A 23,670-nucleotide genomic window follows, 5' to 3' on the forward strand; every position below is an offset into this window, starting at 1 on the left:
CAATTGTGTATCAAAAACACTAAAGTCGCCAAAAGGGACACAACGCAATGAAGTGCTTAAACATGCACATTATTCAGCTACCTAAATGTACATCCCTCAGTATCACAGAATTTATGAAAATCACGTTCCGTCTAAATTTCTTTAACGAATCCACTTAATGTGTATGGTGTGCACACCCACATTCTAGGTTCAAAATTAACATCCAAAAAGAGAAGCAAAATCCTCTTACTTTCTCGAGTCCATAAACCCCACAGAGTTTATTGTCCCTTCAGGTTTTTTCCATCCAATCAGGTACTTGCTAGTGGCACCCTGGCGAGGGTAGAAAGTCCTAGGACCAGAAGAGGAGGAAGAGGAGGAGGAGAGAGAAGGTGCAAACTGTGGGGAAGTGGCGGAATGAGTCTCGTCCTTGGGTGAGCTTCTTGCACTAGTGAAAACAACAGGGCTGGCCGAATGCCTTGAGCTCATGGTACTGGTGGGAAAAGCAACACAAAGACAAAGCTTGACTTAATGTGGAGTGTGAGCAGTGCAGTAACATAGGTTACGTAAAAGATGCATTTTCATTCTTTTTACTGAAAGCCTATGAATGCATATCAGTAGGAGGAATTCTGATGCATCTGCCCTTAATGTCAATGCTTTGCAACACATAATGCATGCGCGTTAATACTGTCATGCATTAATTTCTGATTTCGAGGGAGCTGTGGTATTGATGTCTCATTTTACTTAGTTGAATTATAATAGCCAGATGTTAATCATTTTTTTCAGATTTCATCAGATACCAAAAATCCTCCTATAAGACATTCTCATGTTAGCAGATTTAGTCTCAGGAGTGCCTTCTATCGTTTGGAATACGAACTGCTGTAGTTTAATGTGTTGTCCTTTGTCCAACTGTGCCACATTTCCAGGAATTTAGATTTAGAGGTATTGTTGGTGCTTTTTTGGCACCTATAGACATTGGGTTTGAAAACGTCTACATTTCTAGCATCACACTGTCACACCCAATCGTTTGTTCGAATTGGACAAGGGAACAGAACAATCTTTCCACCCCCTGCCAAAAACAGCAGAAACTAACCCCAAACTAGAACACACTTCTGGACTGCCGGTGGATTAAAACTTTTTAACAAAACAACATATTTAATATTAAAAGAAAAAAATCAACAGTACCCTGATGTGCTACAAGGTGGTGGGAGACGCTCTTAATCGAATAAACTAAAAGTACTAATGTAGCTTGTCAATTTCAGGTATGTGAAAAGTGAAACTAGTAATTTTACAAGCTCGCACAGAATTCACTCAGAGCTACTCCACGTAAAAGCTCACTTTGCTGGAAGGCAGTGTTCAAAAGGGGGTGCACCTCGGTCTTTGAAATGCTGTTCCAATTTTCAGTAGTTATGTTACTCTTTACTAGCAATTAGTAAAGGCACTCAAGGCTCTCCTTTCTGAAAATAATCTAGTTACTTCTAATTGCTCTACGTCTTTTGTTGGGCGGATGATCTGACTGAACACAGAAGCATTTTTTCAAAGTCATCACTGACATTCTTCTAGCAAAAAGTGAAGGAAGCCATAATCGATATAACAGTACAATATAAATCCTGCAGGTCCATGGGACTCAACCATGCGGTAAACCTGCCTCATACATATAATGGTATAGATAAAGTCTCAAATCACTTTCAGACAATGCCCTACCCTGCATAGTGATGGTAACCATCAGTACTGCATAACATCTGTATAATTTATGTCACTGAGAAGAGTATCTGCCCTGCGGATTACCACCTAATAATAATAATCCACATTTGTAAAGCGCGAACAATCACCCGTAAGGGTTTCTAGGCGCTGGGGGCCGTCGGGAAGATTAAGCAAGCTATTGCCCAGAGTCACATGGTGCTGGGCTAATCTACCGCCGGCGCCGGGGATCGAACTGTGATCCCCAGATTCCGGCGACAGTCGCCCTGGTCGCGGCGCCACACCTCTTCCTACTGACAGCCTTAAATTAAGTATGTGCCCTCCTCAGAAGTTTTATTTTGGAAATGGCAACAGCATCACCTCTTTTAGGTTGCAGTTTTCCATATCCCGGAGGAACAGGCTTACAAACTCACAGTAGAGCTTTACACGTAACCAACGGAGAGGGAAGTGAAGAGAGATCCCCTTAAATACTTCTGAATGTTCTTTGAACTGAACTTGTTGAAATCGATAGCACTTAAGAGTTAGTTTAATCTCAGTTATGGTCTTAAGCAGTGTGTTCTAGGCAGCACACCCAGTCAATGTAATAGCAGTTGCTAGCACAAGCTTTAACTCTTATTCTCAAAATACGAAATGCTTACAAATAATTAAAAGTAAATACATTTTTCACTGGAAATATAGGGGAGATCGATCTTCCTGGAGCTCGTCACCTGCAGCTGCTCTTTTTCAATATTTCATTGAGTTTGGGTACATTGATGATTGAACCCTGTATCACCCATAGTACATTACAAAAGTAAAAGGTCTCCTCATTTCAAAGTTGGAATCCAAACGTGCTCTCACAAAGCAAACTAGACCACTGAAGGGATGCTGTTAAAAAATTGAACCTTTCTCCTCAGAGTACATGTGCCTATATCCACAAAGATGTTTAAAAGGGTGCAAAGACTGGTCCCTATGCCTGCAACAATCCATTATAAAATCAAATGTTCCTTTAGATATTTACATTGAAAGATTTACTTCACTGTACTAGTTTATGCCTGCTTGAAAGTGGTAATTTAGATATAATTTTTAAATAATGTTTGGAAGTTATATTTAGACTTAGAACACCCAGGTGACTAAAATGGACCCCTAGAAGGACAAAAGAGACAAAATTGTGTCGTTCTGACAAATGCATCTGCAAGGAGACCATGTTTATTCAGAGTAATATATTTTATTAACAGGCTCTCTTAGGTTTTAAGATTTGGAGGAGTCTTACAAACACAATGGTACAAATCAGTACTTCGGTATGTATGAGGAGCATGAATGTACTACTCCAAGTAAGAATGACTTCTTATGAGAGATTTCAGGAACTATTTTACCATCCAAGTCCTTTCTAAGGGACCATTTCCAGATTTTGACATTCAAAGAGTCACAAACTGCTACCAGATTAGGTAGAAATTTTAGAGCACTGGTTCTAATTTATCTCCTTATCTAGGATATATTTATATATTTATTATTTATATGGCGCACAAATCATCCCCAAGGGGATCTCTCGGCGCCCGGGAAGCAGGCATCTTCATGCAGAGATATTCAGTTAAATAGCCAAGTTTTTAGGTGTTTCTTAAAGATAATCAAGGTGGGACAAGACCGCAGATCTTCTGGCAACACATTCCAATATTTGGGAGCCAGGTGGGAAAAGGCTCGGCCACCCATCTTAACTTTAATTCTCCGCGTTTGAAGGAGCTTTTGGCCACTGAATCTTAGCTGTCGTACCAGGGTGTACCATTCTAATTTCTTAGTTCGGCACTTAGGTCCCCGTCCATAGTGCTTTAAGAACTAGGCATAAAAGTTTGAAAACTGCTCTTTTCCAAATAGGAAGCCAATGTAACTCTCTCAATAACAGTAGGGATGGAGTATGCGCTGGTTTATTTAATGCTAGGCGTGCCGTCGTATTTTGAACAACTTGTAGCCTAGAGAGCAGGTCCTCCCTCATCCCCACTAGGAGAGCGTTTCCGTAATCTAGTCTACGGACTAGAAGTGCCTGTATCAGGAGAGTGGAGAGAGGAATCCAAGGGAAAATCTTTTTTAATGTGTGCATCAGTCCAAAACACTTGCCTGATAGAGTCTTAACATGCTCCTCCATGGATAGGTTATTATCCATTAAAATGCCCAGATTTTTTACCCATTTTTTGGGGTGGGAGATTTTCCAAGTTCCCCAGGTCACCACTCCTCTGTCCACAAGTCCTCCGCTTTACCAAACAATAAAATCTCAGTTTTGTTGGAATTAAGTTGCAGGTAGCTCTTTCTAATCCATGTGGCTATTTTTAGCATACAACGCTTAAATCTGTCTCTGGTCACCGTGGGGTCCTTCTCTATGGGGACTATCACCTGCGTATCGTCCGCATAAGAGATGGTTTGGAACCCACAAGATTTTATGACGGTGGCCAGAGACAAAACATAGATATTGAGCAGGGTGGGGCTTAAAATGGAGCCTTGAGGTACACCCTTGTCCACCGTTGAAGTATGGGAAACAAGGGTGTCCAGTTGTACACAGTGAGATCTATCCGATAGGAAACTCTGCAGCCACTCTAATGCCATCCCTGTGACATCAATCTCTTGCAGTTAATCTAATAAGATTCTGTGAGAGATGGTGTCAAAGGCTTCTGACAGATCTAAAAGGACCAACATTGTAGGGGTCCCTTCGTCTAGCAGCAGCCTGATAGTATCTGTTACCTCTGTCAAGGCAGACTCCGTGCTGTATCCAGCATGGAAGCCCGACTGCGAGGAGTCCAAAAGATCGTACTGTTCCAGATAGTCTGAAAGTTGTTGGTTGACCAGGGCCTCCATTATTTTTGAGCAGCCAGGAAGAAGAGAAATAGGTCTGTAGTTTTGTAAGTCAGCGCAATCTGCTGAGGGTTTCTTGGGCAGAGGTTTAATAAATGCCTTCTTCCATTTTGATGGAAAAGAGGAGGTTACTAAAGAGAGATTGCAGATTTCACTAATTGGATTTACCAACTCCAGTGCTAGGTCAGACATGATGTGGGGGGCGGGGGGGGAGCCTGACTTAACGTTTTAGCAGTGGTAAAACTTGCTCCCTAGTAATATTTGCAAAAGGTCTCCAGTCTCGGTAGGGAGGAATTATCTGAGGTTAGGATTTCTTCACTGTTCTCCAATTCCAGCTCAAAGGAGTCATAGATATTGTCTATCTTACTTTTGAAATACTTGGCAAGCTCATCGCAGAATTCCTGTGTGTGTTTGGGGGGGTGGGGTGGGGGGGGGGGGGGGGGGGCAAGCAAGATTGCCGGCTCTTGGAGAAGTGAACTCCTTAAGAATCCTAAAGAGTTCTTTGGAAGAACACTTTGCCTCATCTATTCGGGCGGCTAGAAATGTTCGTCTTGCTATGTTGCAGTTCTTAAGGTACATCCTATGCACTATATTATAGGCCAATCTGTCTTCCCCTAGTTTTGATTTCCTCCATTTGCGTTCTCTAACTCTACAAGCGGCTTTCTCCGCCTTTAAGCTATCAAGAGTACCATGGAGCCGGGCTAGTTCTATCATGGATTATCGATGTTTTGTTCGGGGCAATAGTATCAAAAGCCCTTATTATCTCTGACTCCACTTTGCATAATGCTTCATTGATGCCATTACAATCACTAAGTAGCGAAGGAGAGAATACTGTATTAAATGTTTTTGGCGTTATTTTCCTCCATTGTCTGTGCGTAACTTTCCGACCTTGCGGCTGACCTAGGCATTTAGGGGCAGAAAAGGAAAAGCTCAAGGCCATGTGGTCCGACCAACTTACTGCTTGAGGTGGTTCTATAATAAGACTGGAAATATTTGTAAAAATATTATCAAGTGTATGACCTGCTATATGTGTCAGATTAAATACTCTAGGAAAGAGGTCTAACGTTTCCATAACTGCCAGCAGATCAACTGTATCAGTATTGGTGTCAACGTCAAAATGAAAGTTAAAATCACCTAATAGAAAAAAAAATTCTGTTTGCAGGACATATGGGGCAGGTGTTTCTAATAGTGAGGCACAAAAGGCCTTCTTATTTCCCCCCGGAGGGTGATACACCACTACCTCTATTACTTTATAGCCCTGGGCGGGTTCCATGGATATAATCATGAACTCCATACCAGGAGATGAGATTGAGTCCAGAACTTTTATATTCAAGGTGGGGCGAGTGGCTATAGCCAACCCTCCGCCCCTTTTGCCTGTTCTATCCAATCTTGCTACCGTATAATCTGATGGAAATAGCTAGAGAGGGAGAGGAATGTGTATGTAGCCATGTCTCTGTAAAAAAACAGATGTCTGGTTTCCGATCATCTAAAAGATCCCAGACTTCCGTGGCATGCTTAGATATGGACCTAGCATTAATATATAGCCCTTGAAAGGTAACATCTTGCGTCTTTTCTATACTTGAGCCTTCCTTAAGAGTCGGCTTTATAACAGTTTGCGGACTAATAGGCAGGTTATTCAGGAGGCCAGCTACTTTCTGGGGCTGACCTACTGCCCATTTACAGCAGGGACAGCAGCCTATAAAGGCTCCTTTATCCAAGCAAAGCCTGCCTTCGCATTTCATGCTGAACCTATTAGTCCCTACCTCCATCAGCTCCTCCCTTGAATAAGTTCGGGGCGGCATTCTTGTGGATGTGTAGAAAGGCAGAATTTTCTGGCAGCGTTCAGGCACGGACGGGCTTGCATTAGGCGCGTCCACTGCGCGCGTCCGTTGCGTTCCCGCGAATGTGGTTGATTTAAGTATCTAAGGCGGTGGAGCACTAGAGCGCTAACCGCCCAAAATGGCGCCTGTTAATGTCCCTCTGAGCGTGGGTTTTCTCTCTCCACTCAATCGGTCATAAGCGATGCAGAACCAATCACCCCCTCCACCACCCCTTTAGAATTGAACGTATAAGCAGATAAAAATCCAAACAGCACTGTGTCTGGAAATTCACAACTACTGTGAGTGGCTTGTAAAGCATTCCCTTTTACAGTGGATCTGCTTCTCTTGGAGCATGGAGTTTGCAAGCCAAGGCCGGGTCAAACTAATACAGGCAGCAATAAAAAATCTCACACCAAGAAGAGGGGCTATGTACAAAAGAAAACAGTTTGTGAGGTCCTACATTAAGTAAATCACACAGACCACTACACTGCCCATGCTTGGCCTTATATGGGAATGCTGTACAGTCATAGGTCGTAAATGAGTTCATTTTAAACAGAAATTGATCTATCTTTTGCTTTAAAAAAATGCTTAGCTAGCCACACATTCCCATTCATGGACCAAAACCCGTACCAGTTTGAGGAATGGCATTTGCTTTATTAGGAAGGTTGGCTAGCACAAATTCCCATATATGGACAAAAACTTACCAATTTACAGAATGGTCTGTCCAGCTAGTCACTGTAAATTGGGACAAGTGGGAGTGCATTGACCAAGAGGCAATGGAATCAGTGAACGACATTGCAGAGGTTTTAAATTGTTGAATGGTGGAGCTAATTTCCTAAAAATATCTGTTCAATCTCAACTCTAGGCGCATTGAATGAAAACTTAATTTAAGAAAGCAATAATCCAAACAATAAAATAATTATATAAGTAACTGACAAAATGAATGAGAAGAAACTACAATTCTTTAAAAAAACATCACTGTAAATGAGGAGCATAGAAGGATAACATCTGTACAGACATTCATGTTTTGGGAAAAACCCAATAATATATTTGAATGTACATGCAAGACAAACGTACTTGTGTTACATGCAGATAAATAATTCATCCACCTAGCTTTTACAAATCCTCAGTGACATCTATTACACCATATACCCATCCTTCCTCTCCCCATTTATTGCCACATCTCACTTGCCTCCAAGCATCCTCATCATCAAAAATGGCTAACAGGAGGGCATGGCCTAGCGGGCAATGGCAGCGGACGTGATTGAGCTTGTGCCGCCCAACACACCCTTAGCCGAATATCCTGAGACCTGACGTGTGGTGCAAGGAGCCGGGCAGTGAAGGTCTGGCCCAAAGTGAAGTCATTGGGGGAACCAGCTGAAATCCTGGGGAGCCTCCTGCACAGAGACTCGCAGGCAGCATGCAGAAGACTGGCTGTGCTGAGCGAAATGGTGGGTGGTGACGTGCATCGCGCTTGGCACCACCAATAGCTGCAGAGTGGATGCCTGGAGTTCTTGCGTTGTGAGTGACCTCCGGGAGGCTGAGCAGATCCCATCCAGGCTGAGGCACTTGTGGAGGCGCAGTCGCCCCGGGGTCCCTGATGGGGGCAGACACCACAAAGGCATGGAACCACAAGGAGGCCCAAAAGGAGGGCGGCCTCCCGGCACAGTTTGCAGTCCGGGTGCAACCGCACCAGGGGGGAGAGCGCACAACCCCCAGAGACAGCCAGACGACCCGTTGGGCCACCAGAAAGACAGCATGTGAGTACTTCAAAAGTATTGAATGGCCCGGGGGTAAAGTGGGCCCGAGAAACACCTAGACTGCGCCTTAGGGAAAGGGTCTGGTACTGCTGACCCAGACAAGCGCCATGTGGAAACTGCATGGTGCAGCAGCGGGGGCAGGGGAGAGACTTAGGTGGACCTCCTGCTAATGCAGCCTGGAACCTCTGGGACACTGTGTTCCAATAGCCTCCATACCCTGCACTAAGGGGGTGAAAATAGATCACTGGACGCCTGTGTATACTGTAAGGAGGAGAGTCAGGCCTGTGATAAGTGAGAGGTGTTTTGCACACCCCAACACAGTGCATCGTCAATGCTACCGGAGGTACACCCCTCCAGGCGGCAGAGGTCTATGTTGGTGTGCAGCACATGGGGATAACGAGCCAGTAAAAAGCAGAGGGCCGGATGTACCCCTGGAGGGAGATAGTGAGAGGCCCCAGATCACAGCATGGTAGGATAGAGTGGGGTGTGTTTCGGGTGGCAGTTAAAATGGTTACACGTACATTGTTACCAGATTGGACAGGTAGAGACGGAAGGTTTCCTCCACTCAGCCCTCCATACCAGTATTGAATTATTAGGACGCAGACACAGAACTTGACTCTAGTTTCCTGGAATGTTAATGGCCTTGGTGACAGGGTGACCAGAGCCTTTGCTAGATAAAGAGCTGATGTGATCTTGCTCCAGCAGACCAATCTGATAGATACACAACACAATAGCCAGGGAGAAGCAAATATAGGGTGCCATCCTTTGAGCAGCACACCTCTGGTTTAAGGGGTGTGGCACTTCGAATTTGAAAGTCACTAGCTTTCCATGTTCTTCGCACTTGGTCAGATGATGCAGGATGCTAAACCGCTCTGGTGGGGGAGTTTAAGGATGAAACACTGGTGCTTCTTAATGTATATATCCAGCCACGCCTTCAGGTGCCCACATTACAGAAGTTGAGATGGCTCATCGCCAGGTTTCCACAGGCTCTCACCACTATTGTGGGAGATTTTAACCTGGTACATAACACGCAGCTGGACAGACTGTGTACCTGGCCAGAGGGGAGGCCACAGCTGGGAAACTGATGGAATGTAAGCAGACGCTAGGAATGGTGGATGTATGGAGGGTCCTACATGGACAGGACCGGGTATTCTCTTACTCACATGCCATATCCTCCAGACTTGATTACTTTCTAACAACTAGAGATACCTTGGGCAGATTCTCAGAGGCCAAGTATATAGCACAAGGAATTTGTGATCACTCACCTCTACAGGTTACCCTGACCACAAATCGGAATAGAGAACCCCAGGGATGGAGAATTGCTAAGTGGAGACTGGTCAACATACAGGTAGTTAAGGCACTCGATAAGGCGACAGTGCTCTACTTCCGAGAGAATGAAGGCACAGTAAAAAGTGCTTGCACAACCTTTAATGCAACAATGCGAGAGGTAATGATAGGAGAAGTGGGAGACAGGAGGGAACGATAAAAACTCTTAGAGACATTGGAGCAAGAGTTGGAGACAGAGGCAACAATACTCATTCCACAGCACCCCTTAAACAAAGCCTAGAACACAAATGTATTGAGTGCAGGGGGGTGGTACGCCATGAGGTGAAAACCTCTTTTCTTTCTAAGCAGAAGCAAATTTACGAAGACTGTGATAAAGCCAGTAAACTGCTGGCTTGGATAGGTAGCAGAGAACGAAAATGCAAGCATGTCCTGAAGCTTCAGCTGGAGATGGGGGAGACTGAGGGGCAGTAGACAAATTGCAGCAGCATTTGCGGCCTATATGGCTGTTATTTATGAGCCCAGGGTAGAGGCTCAGAGGAAGAGATAAGATTTGTGCCCAGTTAAAAACCCGAGTCTAGCCCAACAGGAAACACTGGAGGTGGATATCACGGAGTCAGAAAGCAGAGTGGCACTGGCTCAGATGCAGGCTGGGTAGATCCCTGGCCCGAGGGGGCTCTCCATAGAATTCTTCTGCAAAATGGCAAGTTTAGTGACTAAACCGCTGCTTTCCATGTAATGTGACACTTGTCACATTGGGGCGTTGCCAGCAGATTTACACACGGCAAACACTGCCCTCATGGGCAAGGCGGGGATTCCCCCCAAAAAAATGCAATTCATACAGACCTATTTCATTACTCAGTGCAGACACAAATCCATGCTAAAGTGCTGCCCAACAGATTGCGTACTGTGGTGACTGACCTGGTCCATGCAGACCAGACGGACTTAATGCCATATCCCTCGACAAAACTTAACCTGCGGACCCTCCATAACAGAGCACAGCCAGGGACCCTGGGCCATTGAGTCGGACACCAACAAGGCGTTCGATTCTGTGGAGGGCCCTTCCTGTTTCTACTTCTGGAAAGAATTGGGTTTAGATCTCACTATACTACCTGGGATAAATTGCTCTACAAGGAGCCAGGATATAAGTCAATGGCTGCCTCTTGGGGGAGTTCCCTATTGGAAGAGGAAGGAGACTGGGTTGTCCCTTCTCGCCAATGCTTTTTGTGCTGGCAGTGGAACCCCTGGCAAAACTGATGAAGATAGATGCATAAATTTGGGGTGAACGGGAGACTCAAGTTGGCAAGAAAGAATATCGCTCTATGCAGACGATATGCGTCTTTACCTGAAGAACACGGAACGATCCTAGTTCGTATTTGGGGGAATATTCTACGTATTTGGTGAATTTTCGGGATTCGCGATTAACTGGTTGGAGGCAGCAAACTCTACTGCCCTTGAGTGTGGAACCCCACATGTTCAAGTATTTGGGCATATTTATTGATAAGGATGTACCGTCATACACTCAGCTCAAACTCCACCCGCTGATTCAGAGGCTGGATGGTGACGTTAAACACTGAAGCACAATACTGCTGCCCCTGTTAGGCAAGGCAGCCATGTTTAAAGTGATTGCTCTCCCCAGGTTAAGGGTTCGAAAAATCCACATGCTTTGGTGAGCTATATTTAATGAGGACCAGATATGTTTAGAACCCATTACACGTTCCTACGAGCTGACAACAGGTGTTCTACTTGCTCACAAAGAGTCAATGACCAATAAAGATGCCTTTAAATCTTTTTATCTGGTCACATTTGCTTGGCTTTCCGAGACAGAGATCAAAAGTTTGTCTTCCTATATTTACTTTTCTTTCTGTGACTGAAGTTAGAGTATTTTGTAAAGTGAACTATCTATGCAAAGCATGTGAAATGAAAGGCTGTAAGATTTCAGGCTTTTTTTTCAAACACAATACTGAAAAAGCTAATAAGTGAACTGTTCAACATTTTAAATATATTTAACTAGGTATGAAGACATTTTTGCAAATTCTGTGGTGAAAAAAAGATTCTTATAGGATCAAAACAAATCAGAACACTTTACTTGGTGATGTGCAAATTTAAACTTTTTCCCTAAAACCCAATTTCCATACATTGTGTACGCGCCATATAGCATTATCAGAAAACTACATGTTAGTGGGAAAGTTTTGTTGCCATTTCAATAGAAAATATGCTGTCTTTAAATGACTACCACATCATGCTTTAGTAATATATTTATGAAAAGTGAGCTTTTTTAAACATGAACTGCGAAATATTCCTGCTCCTGCCCAGATGACAATGCTATTTGAAAACTAAGAGGCAAGCCAGGGATCTTGTGTACCCTTTATGTGGGCTTTATTCTTATTATGCATGGAGCAATTGTTTAGTCTAGTAAATTAAGATTTTTTTTGTACTGCAGAAATAGTGAACTTGCATATTTGAAGGTGCTTTCTTAAGTTGTATTGAAGAAAAGGTGGCTTCATAAGACAAAATATTTGCTTAGGATCACACAATTTGAGACCAGTTCATGGGTCAAGTACATTACAGTTAGATAGACTAGATTATTCAAATTACTAGACCTGAAGGCCTAGTAAAATGTTTATGATTTTTTTGAGCCCTGCCGATGTTATATGTGCTGCAGAATAGTCCCTATCGGATACCAAAAACTTTCTTTGCTCAGGTGGACACCCTAGATTGGACAATAGCAATAGAAATAGCAATGAAGGTCCTAAAACATTCCAAATTTGAAGGAGGCATTGTGCTCCCTAATGTTCAAAAATATTATGAGGCAGCGCATGTTAGTACGGAGAATGACTAGGTGTATGTAGACAGGCAAGATCAGGGGATCAAGTGGACAGATGGAAAATGTGTGACCAGAGTAATGGCATGTTTTCTAGGGGGGCAAACTGAAAAATCGGGCATGCCCAGTGACTATCACAGTTCCAGCGGTGTGAAGAAGACTGCTTCGGGAGATGCAATGGGATATGAGACTTACACCGGCACACTATGGGAAGGTACAGGACTGAGACTAGTGGCTGCCTTGAAGGGTTTTCAGGGCTGGGATGCGACAGGTATCTCCATGCTCGCGGAGGTCTGAGATGCTAATGGAGTGGTTCCTTTTGAACACCTCCAAGGGGATCATCAAATTCCAACTGATCAATGGCTGAAGTACAGACAACTAAAGCATGTGCTCAAGGGAGCATAGATAACAAGCATTTGCATAGCCAATTGGTCTCGCTTTTGGAACCTTATAAGTGATTAGCCATGCAACACTTGATGTTTTTTAATGAAGGATATTGTGCTGGATAACTAAACACTTATAATGTCCCAAAGGCGAGACCTATTGGCTATGCATTGGGGGGGCCTTATAAGTGTTTAGGTAGAGCTATTGACTTTGCCAATGTTTCTAAGCTGTGCTGTAGAGAAGTGTGGCTGCTGTGCAGCATGTTGAGAAAGTGTAATTAAAAAGTGTAAGAATCACTAAGTGATGCTGCGGTGGTTGAGTGATGCTGTGCTGGCCCCGAGTGATGCTGTGGCGGCCCCGAGTGATGCTGTGGCGGCCCCGAGTGACGCTGTGGCGGCGCTGAGTGACGCTGTGGTGGCGCTGAGTGACGCTGAGTGACGCTGTGGTTGCGCTGTGGTGGCGCTGGGGGACGCTGGGGTGGCGCTGAGTGATGCTGTTGATTGATGCTGTGGTGATGCTGAGCGATGCTGTGGTGATGCTGAGCGATGCTGTGGTGATGCTGAGCGATGCTGTGGTGATGCTGAGCGATGCTGTGGTGATGCTGAGCGATGCTGTGGTGATGCTGAGCGATGCTGTGGTGATGCTGTGGTTGCGTAGAGCGATGCTGTGGTTGCGTAGAGCGATGCTGTGGTTGCGTAGAGCGATGCTGTGGTTGCGTAGAGCGATGCTGTGGTTGCGTGGAGCGATGCTGTGGTTGCGTAGAGCGATGCTGTGGTTGCGTAGAGCGATGCTGTGGTTGCGTAGAGCGATGCTGTGGTTGCGTAGAGCGATGCTGTGGTTGCGTAGAGCGATGCTGTGGTTGCGTAGAGCGATGCTGTGGTTGCGTAGAGCGATGCTGTGGTTGCGTAGAGCGATGCTGTGTGTGCTTGAGCGATGCTGTGTGTGCTTGAGCGATGCTGTGTGTGCTTGAGCGATAGTGTGTGCTTGAGCGATACTGTGTGCTTGAGCGATACTGTGTGCTTGAGCGATACTGTGTGCTTGAGCGATACTGTGTGCTTGAGCGATACTGTGTGCTTGAGCGATACTGTGTGCTTGAGCGATACTGTGTGCTTGAGCGATACTGTGTGCTTGAGCGATACTGTGTGCTTGAGCGATACTGTGTGCTTGAGCGATACTGTGTGCTTGAGCGATACTGTGTGCTTGAGCGATACTGTGTGCTTGAGCGATACTGTGTGCTTGAGCGATACTGTGTGCTTGAGCGATACTGTGTGCTTGAGCGATACTGTGTGCTTGAATGTTGCTGGGGTGGCACCGAGTGATGCTGGGGCGGCACCGAGGGATGCTGTGGCGGCACCGAGGGATGCTGTGGCGGCACCGAGGGATGCTGTGGCGGCACCAAGGGATGCTGTGGTTGCGATGAGTGATGCTGTGGTTGCGATGAGTGATGCTGTGGTTGCGATGAGTGATGCTGTGGTTGCGATGAGTGATGCTGTGGTTGCGATGAGTGATGCTGTGGTTGCGATGAGTGATGCTGTGGTTGCGATGAGTGATGCTGTGGTTGCGATGAGTGATGCTGTGGTTGCGATGAGTGATGCTGTGGTTGCGATGAGTGATGCTGTGGTTACGATGAGTGATGCTGTGGTTGCGATGAGTGATGCTGTGGTTGCGATGAGTGATGCTGTGGTTGCGATGAGTGATGCTGTGGTTGCGATGAGTGATGCTGTGGTTGCGATGAGTGATGCTGTGGTTGCGATGAGTGATGCTGTGGTTGCGATGAGTGATGCTGTGGTTGCGATGAGTGATGCTGTGGTTGCGATGAGTGATGCTGTGGTTGCGATGAGTGATGCTGTGGTTGCGATGAGTGATGCTGTGGTTGCGATGAGTGATGCTGTGGTTGCGATGAGTGATGCTGTGGTTGCGATGAGTGATGCTGTGCTGGCTCTGATTGATGCACGAGAACTTGGATAGGCTGAACAGGTTTCGATTTTTACGGTGAAATGTGGATCTCTGTAGCTAAAAGGCAATAGTTCCAGTGTCATGACATCTGTGTACCTGTTTTATATCAGCAGTTAACTATTATGAGGCAGCATATGTAAGTGTAAAGTAAAAAATGTGCAGTCTGATCCAAATAATTTGTAAACCCAGATATTAAAGTCATTAAGGATAGTAGTTGATTCTATTGACTCAAGTTTGTAAAGGGCTGTTGATAATGCCACTGACCCATCATCAAATATAGCTCAAGCTGCTAACTTGCATACAAGATTTATGCTTGTGAAAGGTCCAGTGGACTGTGGCTGAGCTAGTCATACACCTGAGACACCTGTATCTTTTCTAATCTGCCCCAACCTGAAGGTATTTCAGATACATCAGTATGGCAGGACATAATAATATTATTTTCCAGCATGCCAGCACCTCTATGATCTCTAGTGTCCTCCAGCATCACATAAGGACACAACTGGTGCACGTTCACATGAAGAATGTTCTACACTGTAAAGAAGCTGTGCTGAATGCACCTTTAGGATGCTTTACAGCTGTATTAAAAGTACTATCATAATCAGGTTACTAAAATGATGAGGGCAAATTATTTTATTTCTGCATTTTATGGAGTTACTGTGTGGCTCAGCATAAATAGTACACATACTATAAAACACTGTGTATTACTGACAGAGCGCGGACAGTGAGCCGGCTCTTCCCTAATTATATGCTTTAGTGCCAGTTAAAAGTTATTTAGGGTACTCGAGGCAACAGGCCTTTGTGGCAATAGGAGCTCCTCGTGCGTGTCAGATTTCTGCTATGGAAAGGGTGCCCGGCCTGCAGTCTGCTAGGAGCTGAAAGGGGCTTTGCTGCAGGCGGCTAATAAGGGGGGTCAGAAACATCAGAGTCGTGAGAGATACCAGACAGAGCTGCATAAGCCATGACGAGGAAATGAGGGAGAGATAGGAAAGCAGATGGCGGCTGTGTGCGTGCACGCGCGCATAACCGCAAGCTTTAGGCCACAAGCAAAAGCTTGTGGTCGGATTTCTAAAGCCCCACTCACTAAATGTCTCGCCAGACCAGCGCATGCGCTGGCTCAGGCGAGACATACAAAGGAGGAGACACAGGAGTAATACCTGTTTGAGAGGAGGCTGCTAGATGAGCGACTCTGACACAAACTTGTATCTTTGACATAATGCACAATACAGCAGAATGCACAAGGGGCATTAACACCTCAAAGATAGGTGGGAACAGGACATAGGGAAATTGATGCCAAGGACTGGCAGGAGGCATTGAGGTTCCCAACGGAAGTTGCAATTAAGGCCGGCTGACTGCTAATTCAGCTAAAACTCCTACACTTGAACACTGATTCATAAACTTGGGACGAGTGGGTGACGCCCATTGCCTTCGGAAGTGTGGTATAGATGGTACATTCATTCATAGCTGGTGGTACTGCCCTTGTATCAGCCCCCTTTAGGAGCAGGTGCCGAGATTGCTGGAGGGAGTGATTGGAGAGGCCATCGAGTTGACATCTCAAACGGTTCTACTTCGAGTGTGGGGACCCTCAGACCTCACAGAGTACCAGAAGATTCTGGTGAATATAGGATTTATAATGGTAAGAAGGGACATCAACAAGAAATGGGGACCCCCCCCCCCCCCCCCCCCCCCCCCCGTCGCTCAGAGGATGGGAAGTGGGGATGGAACGATGTAGAAACCTTGAGTGACAGGTATACAAGGGTAGAAGTTGCAAGAAAAAGTCTGAAAAGACCTGGGATCCCAGCGGTGCAGGTTAGCTACCGGACAAATGGGGGTTGCATCGTGCAAGCTGCAGCGGGGTCACGGAGAGTGAGGACTACGAGGGAGTGGGTCACGCGGCAGCTCCTCCGCTGTGGCAGAGGAGCGTCACCCCACCCCCTAAAAAAAATTACAGGAAATAAAAAATAAAACACTTGTATTTTTGTCGTTTTGGGGGAAGGACAGGGGTGAATGGACTGAGGGGAGTGGTAGTGCACTGCCTTCACTGCACAGGACGGTTTACCAGGCTGGCTATCAGTGATGTCATTTGAGATGTCATCAGTGATGTCATCAGTGATGTCATGAGTGATGTCACTGACCATGTCATGAGTGATGTAATATGTGACGTCATCAGCAGTGCATTGCGGGCGCGCGATTTATAGTTAGCTGAACTAACTATAACGGGGGAATTTCAATGGTTTTGTACAAGTGAAAAGTCCATCTAACTATAACACCCCTGAAACCTATGGTTTTTTCAGTGAATTTCTGAGGTTTTTTAAATGCTAATTCCTAACTATAACGTGCCTGAAACCTATGGTTTTTTCTGTGAATTTCAAAGGTTTTTTAAATGCTAATTTCTAACTATGCCTACAGAGATAGGACGTGTGAAGAAAGAAGAAAAAATGCACAGAAAGAAAAAAAAGAAGTGCAGAAAGAAGCAACAGAAGTCCTCAAAGACGAAGAAAAGTGCAGGAAGAAGGATAACGTGCAGAAAGAACAAAAGAAGAGCAGAAAGAAGCCTTGTTGCAAAATCATCCTGTACCCTCAACTTTTTTAGACTGATACTGGTGGTAACTGAGTCTGACTAACCAGTCCTAGAGCCAGTGCTATGTTAAAAGACACTTAGAATACAGTGAAAACACCTACATACACTAGGTAACATTATGCGTTGGGGTCCCCCTGTGATTAGCATGACCTCCTCTGTAAGCCCCTAGTATATAATAGTGCAGGGGGATTAAAACTACCTCTTAAAACAGGCAACAGGGCGTTTTTGCACACGTTAACTCAGGCCCCGTCCCCTCCCTACACCACTGTGTAAACACGCCCTGTGTCCGTTTTTAGTTGGGAGATTAAGTTCATTTGAATCCTGAGGGTCCCTAGGGTCCAACTAGCCCATTAGGTACCTCCAGTAAGTGCCACAGAGCTGCGTTGCAGAGAGGTGTAAAAAGTGGCACGGCCTGGACCACCTCTCTGCAATGCAGCTCAGTGGCGCTTACTGGAAGCACTTGGTGGGCTAGTTAGCCCCCAGGGGCCCTCAGTATTGAAGGGAAATTACATCCCCAATTTAAAACGTGCCATAGTGCGTGTTTGCACACGTCACCTCAGGCCCCGTCCCCTCCCTTCACCACTGTGTAAACGCGCCCTGTGGCTGTTCTAAGTTGAGAGATTAAGTCCCCTTGAATCCTAAGGGTACCTAGGGTCAAACTAGACCACTAGGTACCTCCAGTAAGCGCCACAGAGCTGCGTTGCAGAGAGGTGTAAAAAGGGGCTTGGCCTCAGAACACCTGTCTGCAGCGCAGCTCCCTGGCGCATACTGGAGATGCCTGTTGGGCTAGTTGGCCCTCAGGGACCCTCAGAATTGAAGAGGAATTAATTCCCCAACTTACAACTCGCCAGGGGGGCGCGTTTCCAGAGTGCTGCAAGGAGGGGGCGTCGCCTCCGGCACAATGCCAGTCTTTTATTTATTTTAATTTTGTAAGAAGGGGGGCTGTGTGGTTCCCCTTCTTATTCTAATTTATTGGCCCTGATGACCCCATCCCCCAGGGCCGGTCTCCTAATTATATTTTTTTGACCCCAATCCCCAGGGCCGGCCACTGTTTTTTATTATTTTAAAAATATATATATTTATAGACACACCTAGGACATGCTGGACAAACCGTACGTACCTATCACCATGACGATTTGCGTGATATTCATTAAAAGGCGACTATGCATACAATGAATCCACGTGGAATGTATTTACACCACTAGTGAAGCTCTGATATGTCTGATGCCCTACCGTGCCTAATCCCGGTAGACACCCTTGTCGTTTATTTATACAAACATGGGTAGCTATTGACGGGCACATTTAATACACATGCACACCAAGCCATTCAAATGGGATTCGACAAAAATTCGACCAAAACTATGCAAGAAACCCCCCTCACGATTAATAAAACACACATCCACTGCCGGATGTGTAATACTTTTTATTTTACTTTCTGGAAAGGGGACGAACCTCACTTGAGAGTCACAGCGCGCTCCTGGCAGAGCCCAATGCTGTGTTACACCCACCATTGCCTGCTGAGTGCCACACACCTCTGTGTTGTATTCCACTAGCTAGTGCATATGCTATGACACTCTCTAGCCCATGTGCACTGTAACACCACCCCGTGAATATGTCATGCCACACTTGTCTTCGCACGGGTTATATTGCCGCATCTTACGTGCCTTCCTCGATGCCTATGTTATAACGCACAGTGCTATGCCATACATATTACAATCTGGGATCCATATCTTTGTCACAGTGCATATGCAACGTTACACTCCCCAGCACATATTTTATATCACAACTTTAGAGACTAGTTAGGTTACACAACACTGCCCTGTGCATATTACACTCCAAGGCGCATATCGCATAGCACGCGCTAGTGCCGGTGCTATCTCGCGCTCTCCAATGAATCTGTCATTGCGCACAATGTATTGCATATTATATTTCACGCCCGGTTCATCTTATATCACACTTTTTGGTGCATAGTTTATACCATACACTATATCTAGTTTTCATTTTCAATCGTGCTCTCAGGACTATGTTCTATATAACACTGTGTTCACCTACCCTTTTCACGGGCATTACATTTTGCGATAGGGGGTGGAGGGTCAGGGGGTGTTGCTGCCAAGTGAGCCCGGAGTCACAGTCACAAACGTCCTCTTCTTCCTGAATAAAAGTGAGATTATGCTGCATACTTGTTCATATTTTAAGTAGTTCGCACAGACACACGTTTTAAAAACAATAAAGCTCCTAATACCCGCCTTCTCTGAACTGTTAGCTTGCTGCCCCATCCCCCTCCTTCCTATCCTCTGTTGTGTGAATCCATGGACTAGCCTCCTCCCTCCTGCCATGCATGGTCTGATGTGCTGCCACTGCCCTCAATTTAGTATGATGTACCAGTCCACTCCTCCTGCCCTCCATTGCCCAATTCTATGCCCCATCATTGACCTCCTGCTTAAACTCTGTGCTTAGCTTGCTGCCCCTATTCTCCTTACCCCTGCCCTCCGATGTCTTTGTGTATGCCCCTGCTCCATCCTTTTTGACCACCATGTTCCATGGACCTGCCACTCCTATCTACTCTGAGTGTTCTGTTGAGCTGCCACTCCCCTCCCACCTGCCTAGCATTGTCAGATGACTGTAACCTGTCCCTGCCTGTCCACATGCCATGCCCCTATCCTCTTCCTCCTGTCCTACATGGTCCATTGTACTGCCACACCCTTCTGCCCTCCCTGGTCTGTTGTGCTGCAACTGCTCCTCCTGCCTGCCCCGTGCGGTCTGTTGTGAGGCCCCTTCCCCTGAACTTTGTCTGTGCACAGGTCCTGTCCCTCCCTTCTATCCTCCATCGTCCTTTGTGCATGCCCCTGCACCCTCCTTCTTGCCCATCATAGCCATTGTGCTACCACTAACCCTCCCACTTGCCATGTATGGTCTTCTGTGCTGCCATGGCCCCTCCCACCCTCCCTGTGTGGTCAGTTAGCTGCCCCGGAACCCCTCCCACCTTCCCTCCATGGTCTGTGTGTATGCCATCACAGTCTCACTGTTGCTCTTCATGGTGTGTCTTGCTTCTAGTGCCCATCCTGCCTGACCTCCATGGCTATCTTGCTGCTCCTGCCCTGCCCCCTTGCCCCCAGCCCTCTGTTTACATGTGCAGACCCCTACTCCCTCCCTCCTGGCTTGTCTGTTCCATTGTAATGCCCCTGATCCATCCCTCCTGCCCTTTAAGGTCTGTTATGCTGCAGCTTTCTCTCCTGTCTGTCCATTATGGTCCTGCCTCTTGCCCCTCTGTTCTCTGTTGTCCATGTGCATGGTCCTGTCCCCTCCCTCTTGCTTTCTATGGATTGTTGTGCTGCACTCCCGTCCCGCATGCCCTGTGTGGTGTATTGTGCTGCTGCAAACCCTGATGCCTGCCCTACAGGGTCAGTTTGGTGCACCTTTCCATGTCCCTCCTGTCCTCTGTTATCCAAGTCCATGTCCCTACCCCATTTCCTTCCATGATCCAATGTACCATACTTGCGAACATTTTGAACTTGGTAAGAGGGAGATTTTGAAAAAAAACTGGGGTATTGATTTTCCCCTTTGAGTTACATTGAAAAAGAGGAGATTGTGGACAGGAGACAGATAAAATAAAGCCCATTTGAGCTTAAAAACATTGGACGTTTCCTGGCTGAATCGGGTCTGTTGGCATGTATGGTTGTACTACCATTGCCTCTTCCTTCTGCCCACAATGGTCTATTACATTGCCACAGCCTCTCTTGCAAGTCCTGTATTGTTGGTTTGTTGCCCCTGCCCCCCTTTCCACTGCCCTCCATAGTCTGTTGTGCTACCACGGCCCTTCCTGCCTGCTCAGTGTGGTTAAATTGTTGCCTTTGCACCCTCCTACCTGCCTTCAATTTTCAGAGTCCGTGCCCCTGGCCTCTGCCTCTCAACAGTATCCTAATGAACAACTAGATTGCTAACATTCTATATTTATTACAAAAGTGTGGAACGCCTGACGTCATCTTGATGTAATCAAAACTGTAATACCTAGAGCATTTCCTTTAGAAATGACATATATGAGAGGGTCTTATTGGCATCAAAATTATGGTTAGTGCTCTAAAAGATTAAAATAAGGACATATTTTCGGAGTTCATTTTTTTTTTTTTTTAATTTTTTATTGAGAATTCATGTTACATTATATAAATACAATATGAATAAATTTTAACTAAATAGGGAAGCTGAATGAGATATAAGCAGATTACAGAAATAGCAAGGAAATATGGATAAAGCAAGAACAAGGCATGTAGAAATCGGTTGACAAATTACATTTCTAGTATCTAATTGAGATTGGAGGTTGTGAATCATAAAATGGTGTGGCATAGATATGATATTAAAATTGAAATGCATATGATAAACAATGCCAGCTGCCACAATAAAAAGAAGAAAAAGAAGGAAAAGAAGAAAGAGAAGGAAGGTATAGCTAATGAAGGTATAAATATTAGAGTATAAACGTAGCCATATTCTGAAGATCAGTAAGGTTACGACAATCTACTAGTGCGCCAAGCGGCCACTGGTGCCCAAATCTTCAACCCCAATTCTCTTAATTTTTTTCCCTTATGTTGATACAGAGCCCCCTCCACATTATGTATACCCAGAAATCTGGATAGCCACATTTGAAAGGTTGGGGCCTGTGTATCTTTCCAAGCTGCTGAGATTAAGATTCTAAGTACAGCAGTAGATATAAAAATTAGGGCTTCAGTCTCAATATTTAATTTCAATTGACTTTGACATCCAATAATCATTAGTGTTGGAGACAAGGTTATCTGGGCATCCAGCAGTCCTGACCAGAATGATTCAATCTCTATTTTAATTGATTCTAGTTTCTCGCACTTGTAGAACATGTGAATGTCGGCTGGGCCTTTACAGCATCTGGGACAGTTGCTATCCTCCCGCTTGCCCCAATCATGAAGTTTAGAGGGGGTGTAATAAAGATTGAATAATGTTTTGAAGTGTTGAGCTTTTAAATTGGAGGAGCGTAGAAATCTTCTATCCAATTCAAGAGCTCTATCCAGGTCGATATCCGGATCTTCCAGCTTTGCAGCCCAGGCTGCCTCGGTTTTACCGATATCGTCCTGGGATTCCTGCAAAAACAACCTGTACACACCATTGATTCTAGGATCGCCAACCTTCAAATAATCCAATAGCTTACACCTCTCCCTTAAGACAATTCGGGGCCTTATTGATCTGATAGTACTGACCACCTGAGCATATTTATAATCTTGTATACCCTGAAGGGAGTGCCTTAGTCTTAATTCTTCCAAAGTTCTACACTCATCTCTAAGAATTACTTGTACCAGTGTCAGGATACCTTTTCCTGCCCAGTGTATCCAGGACCCATCGTTGCTTAGATTGGGAAAGAGGCCAGAATTCCAGAGTGGGGTATGGTGATTATATTTGGGGATTGAAAATACTTTCTGAGTCGCGGCCCAGACCCCCCATATTCCTTCGAGTATCTTAAGTCTCGACTTGCTATAATATTTCCTTTCAGTTCTTCTTAGTAGAACACCAGTAGCCTCACTGCCGAGTAGTAATTCAAAGATAGATGGGATCGCGTCTTGTCCCCTCGGGAGGTTTGAGCTTCTTCCCACTGGTTCAAATAAGATAGCCATCTGTGTAAGAAGACAGGACCAATGATAGTATCTAACATTTGGCATTCCCAGACCACCCCTTTCCTGAGGTAGTGACATATGTTTTAAAGATCTTCTGACATTACCATATTGCCACAGGAAATTCATAAAGATAGATTCTATTTCCTTAATGATTTTCCCCTCTATTTTAAAGGGGATCGACCGAAATTTGTATAACACCTTGGGGAGCATAGTCATTTTGATTACATTGACGCGGCCAATTATTGAGAGTTGTAGTGTGTCCATTCTTTTCAAATTCTCCTTCATGGATTCCATGAGAGGGATGAAATTGTCTCTAATTATTAACTCCGGCTGTGCGTTGATCGTTATCCCCAAATAAACCACAGAGTCAACAAATCTGGCGTCTAGCTTATTTATGTTCTTGAGCAGAGTACCTGTGTCTTGTCCACATTTAGACGATAGCCGGATTGTTCGCCAAACTTGCTCGTGGTATCCACTACTTCACGCATAGCTGTTTCGGGATCAGTAGTAATGACAGCAAGATCATCTGCATATGCCAAAATTTTTGTTTGAAATCCATTTGTAACTACCGGTCTAATTGCTGTGTTGTTGATTATTTGGCGTATTAGGGGGTCGATGTATAGTGCGAATAATATGGGTGAGCATGGACAACCCTGCCTTAATAAAGATCTTATCTGAACTCTCGCCCATCATTTGAATTTTCGCCACTGGGGTGGCATACATGGCTTGAATAGCCTTCATAAACCTTGGTCCAAACCCCAATTAGACGAGCACTCGCCACAGGAATTCCCATCTGACGCGGTCGAAAGCTTTCTCCGCATCTAGGAGGATCATTGCGACCCCTCCTTCCCCGGCAGCATGGATATCGAACAGCGTGATAGCACGTCTGATATGATCTGTGGTTCCCCTACCAGGAATGAAACCGTGTTGCCAAGGGGAG

The 23,670-nt window shown here is 45.4% G+C and overlaps 1 protein-coding gene across 5 annotated transcripts in view; it reads right to left on the reverse strand.

The window, feature by feature from the left end:
- The window catches only part of SIPA1L1 (signal induced proliferation associated 1 like 1), an 820,039-nt gene that overhangs the window by 70,201 nt on the left and 726,168 nt on the right, over positions 1–23,670 (reverse strand). For 3 of the 5 annotated variants that reach the window (XM_085627286.1, XM_085627284.1, XM_085627285.1), the window contains one exon: positions 230–469. The exons of the other annotated variants lie outside the window; for them this stretch is intronic. In XM_085627286.1, the coding sequence (XP_085483412.1) occupies positions 230–469 (240 nt within the window). The remainder of the gene's footprint in view (positions 1–229; positions 470–23,670) is intronic. 5 annotated transcript variants of the gene reach the window in all.

Source organism: Triturus cristatus, chromosome 9 (assembly GCF_964204655.1).
Source record: "Triturus cristatus chromosome 9, aTriCri1.1, whole genome shotgun sequence".
NCBI classification, from domain to species: Eukaryota; Metazoa; Chordata; class Amphibia; order Caudata; family Salamandridae; genus Triturus; species Triturus cristatus.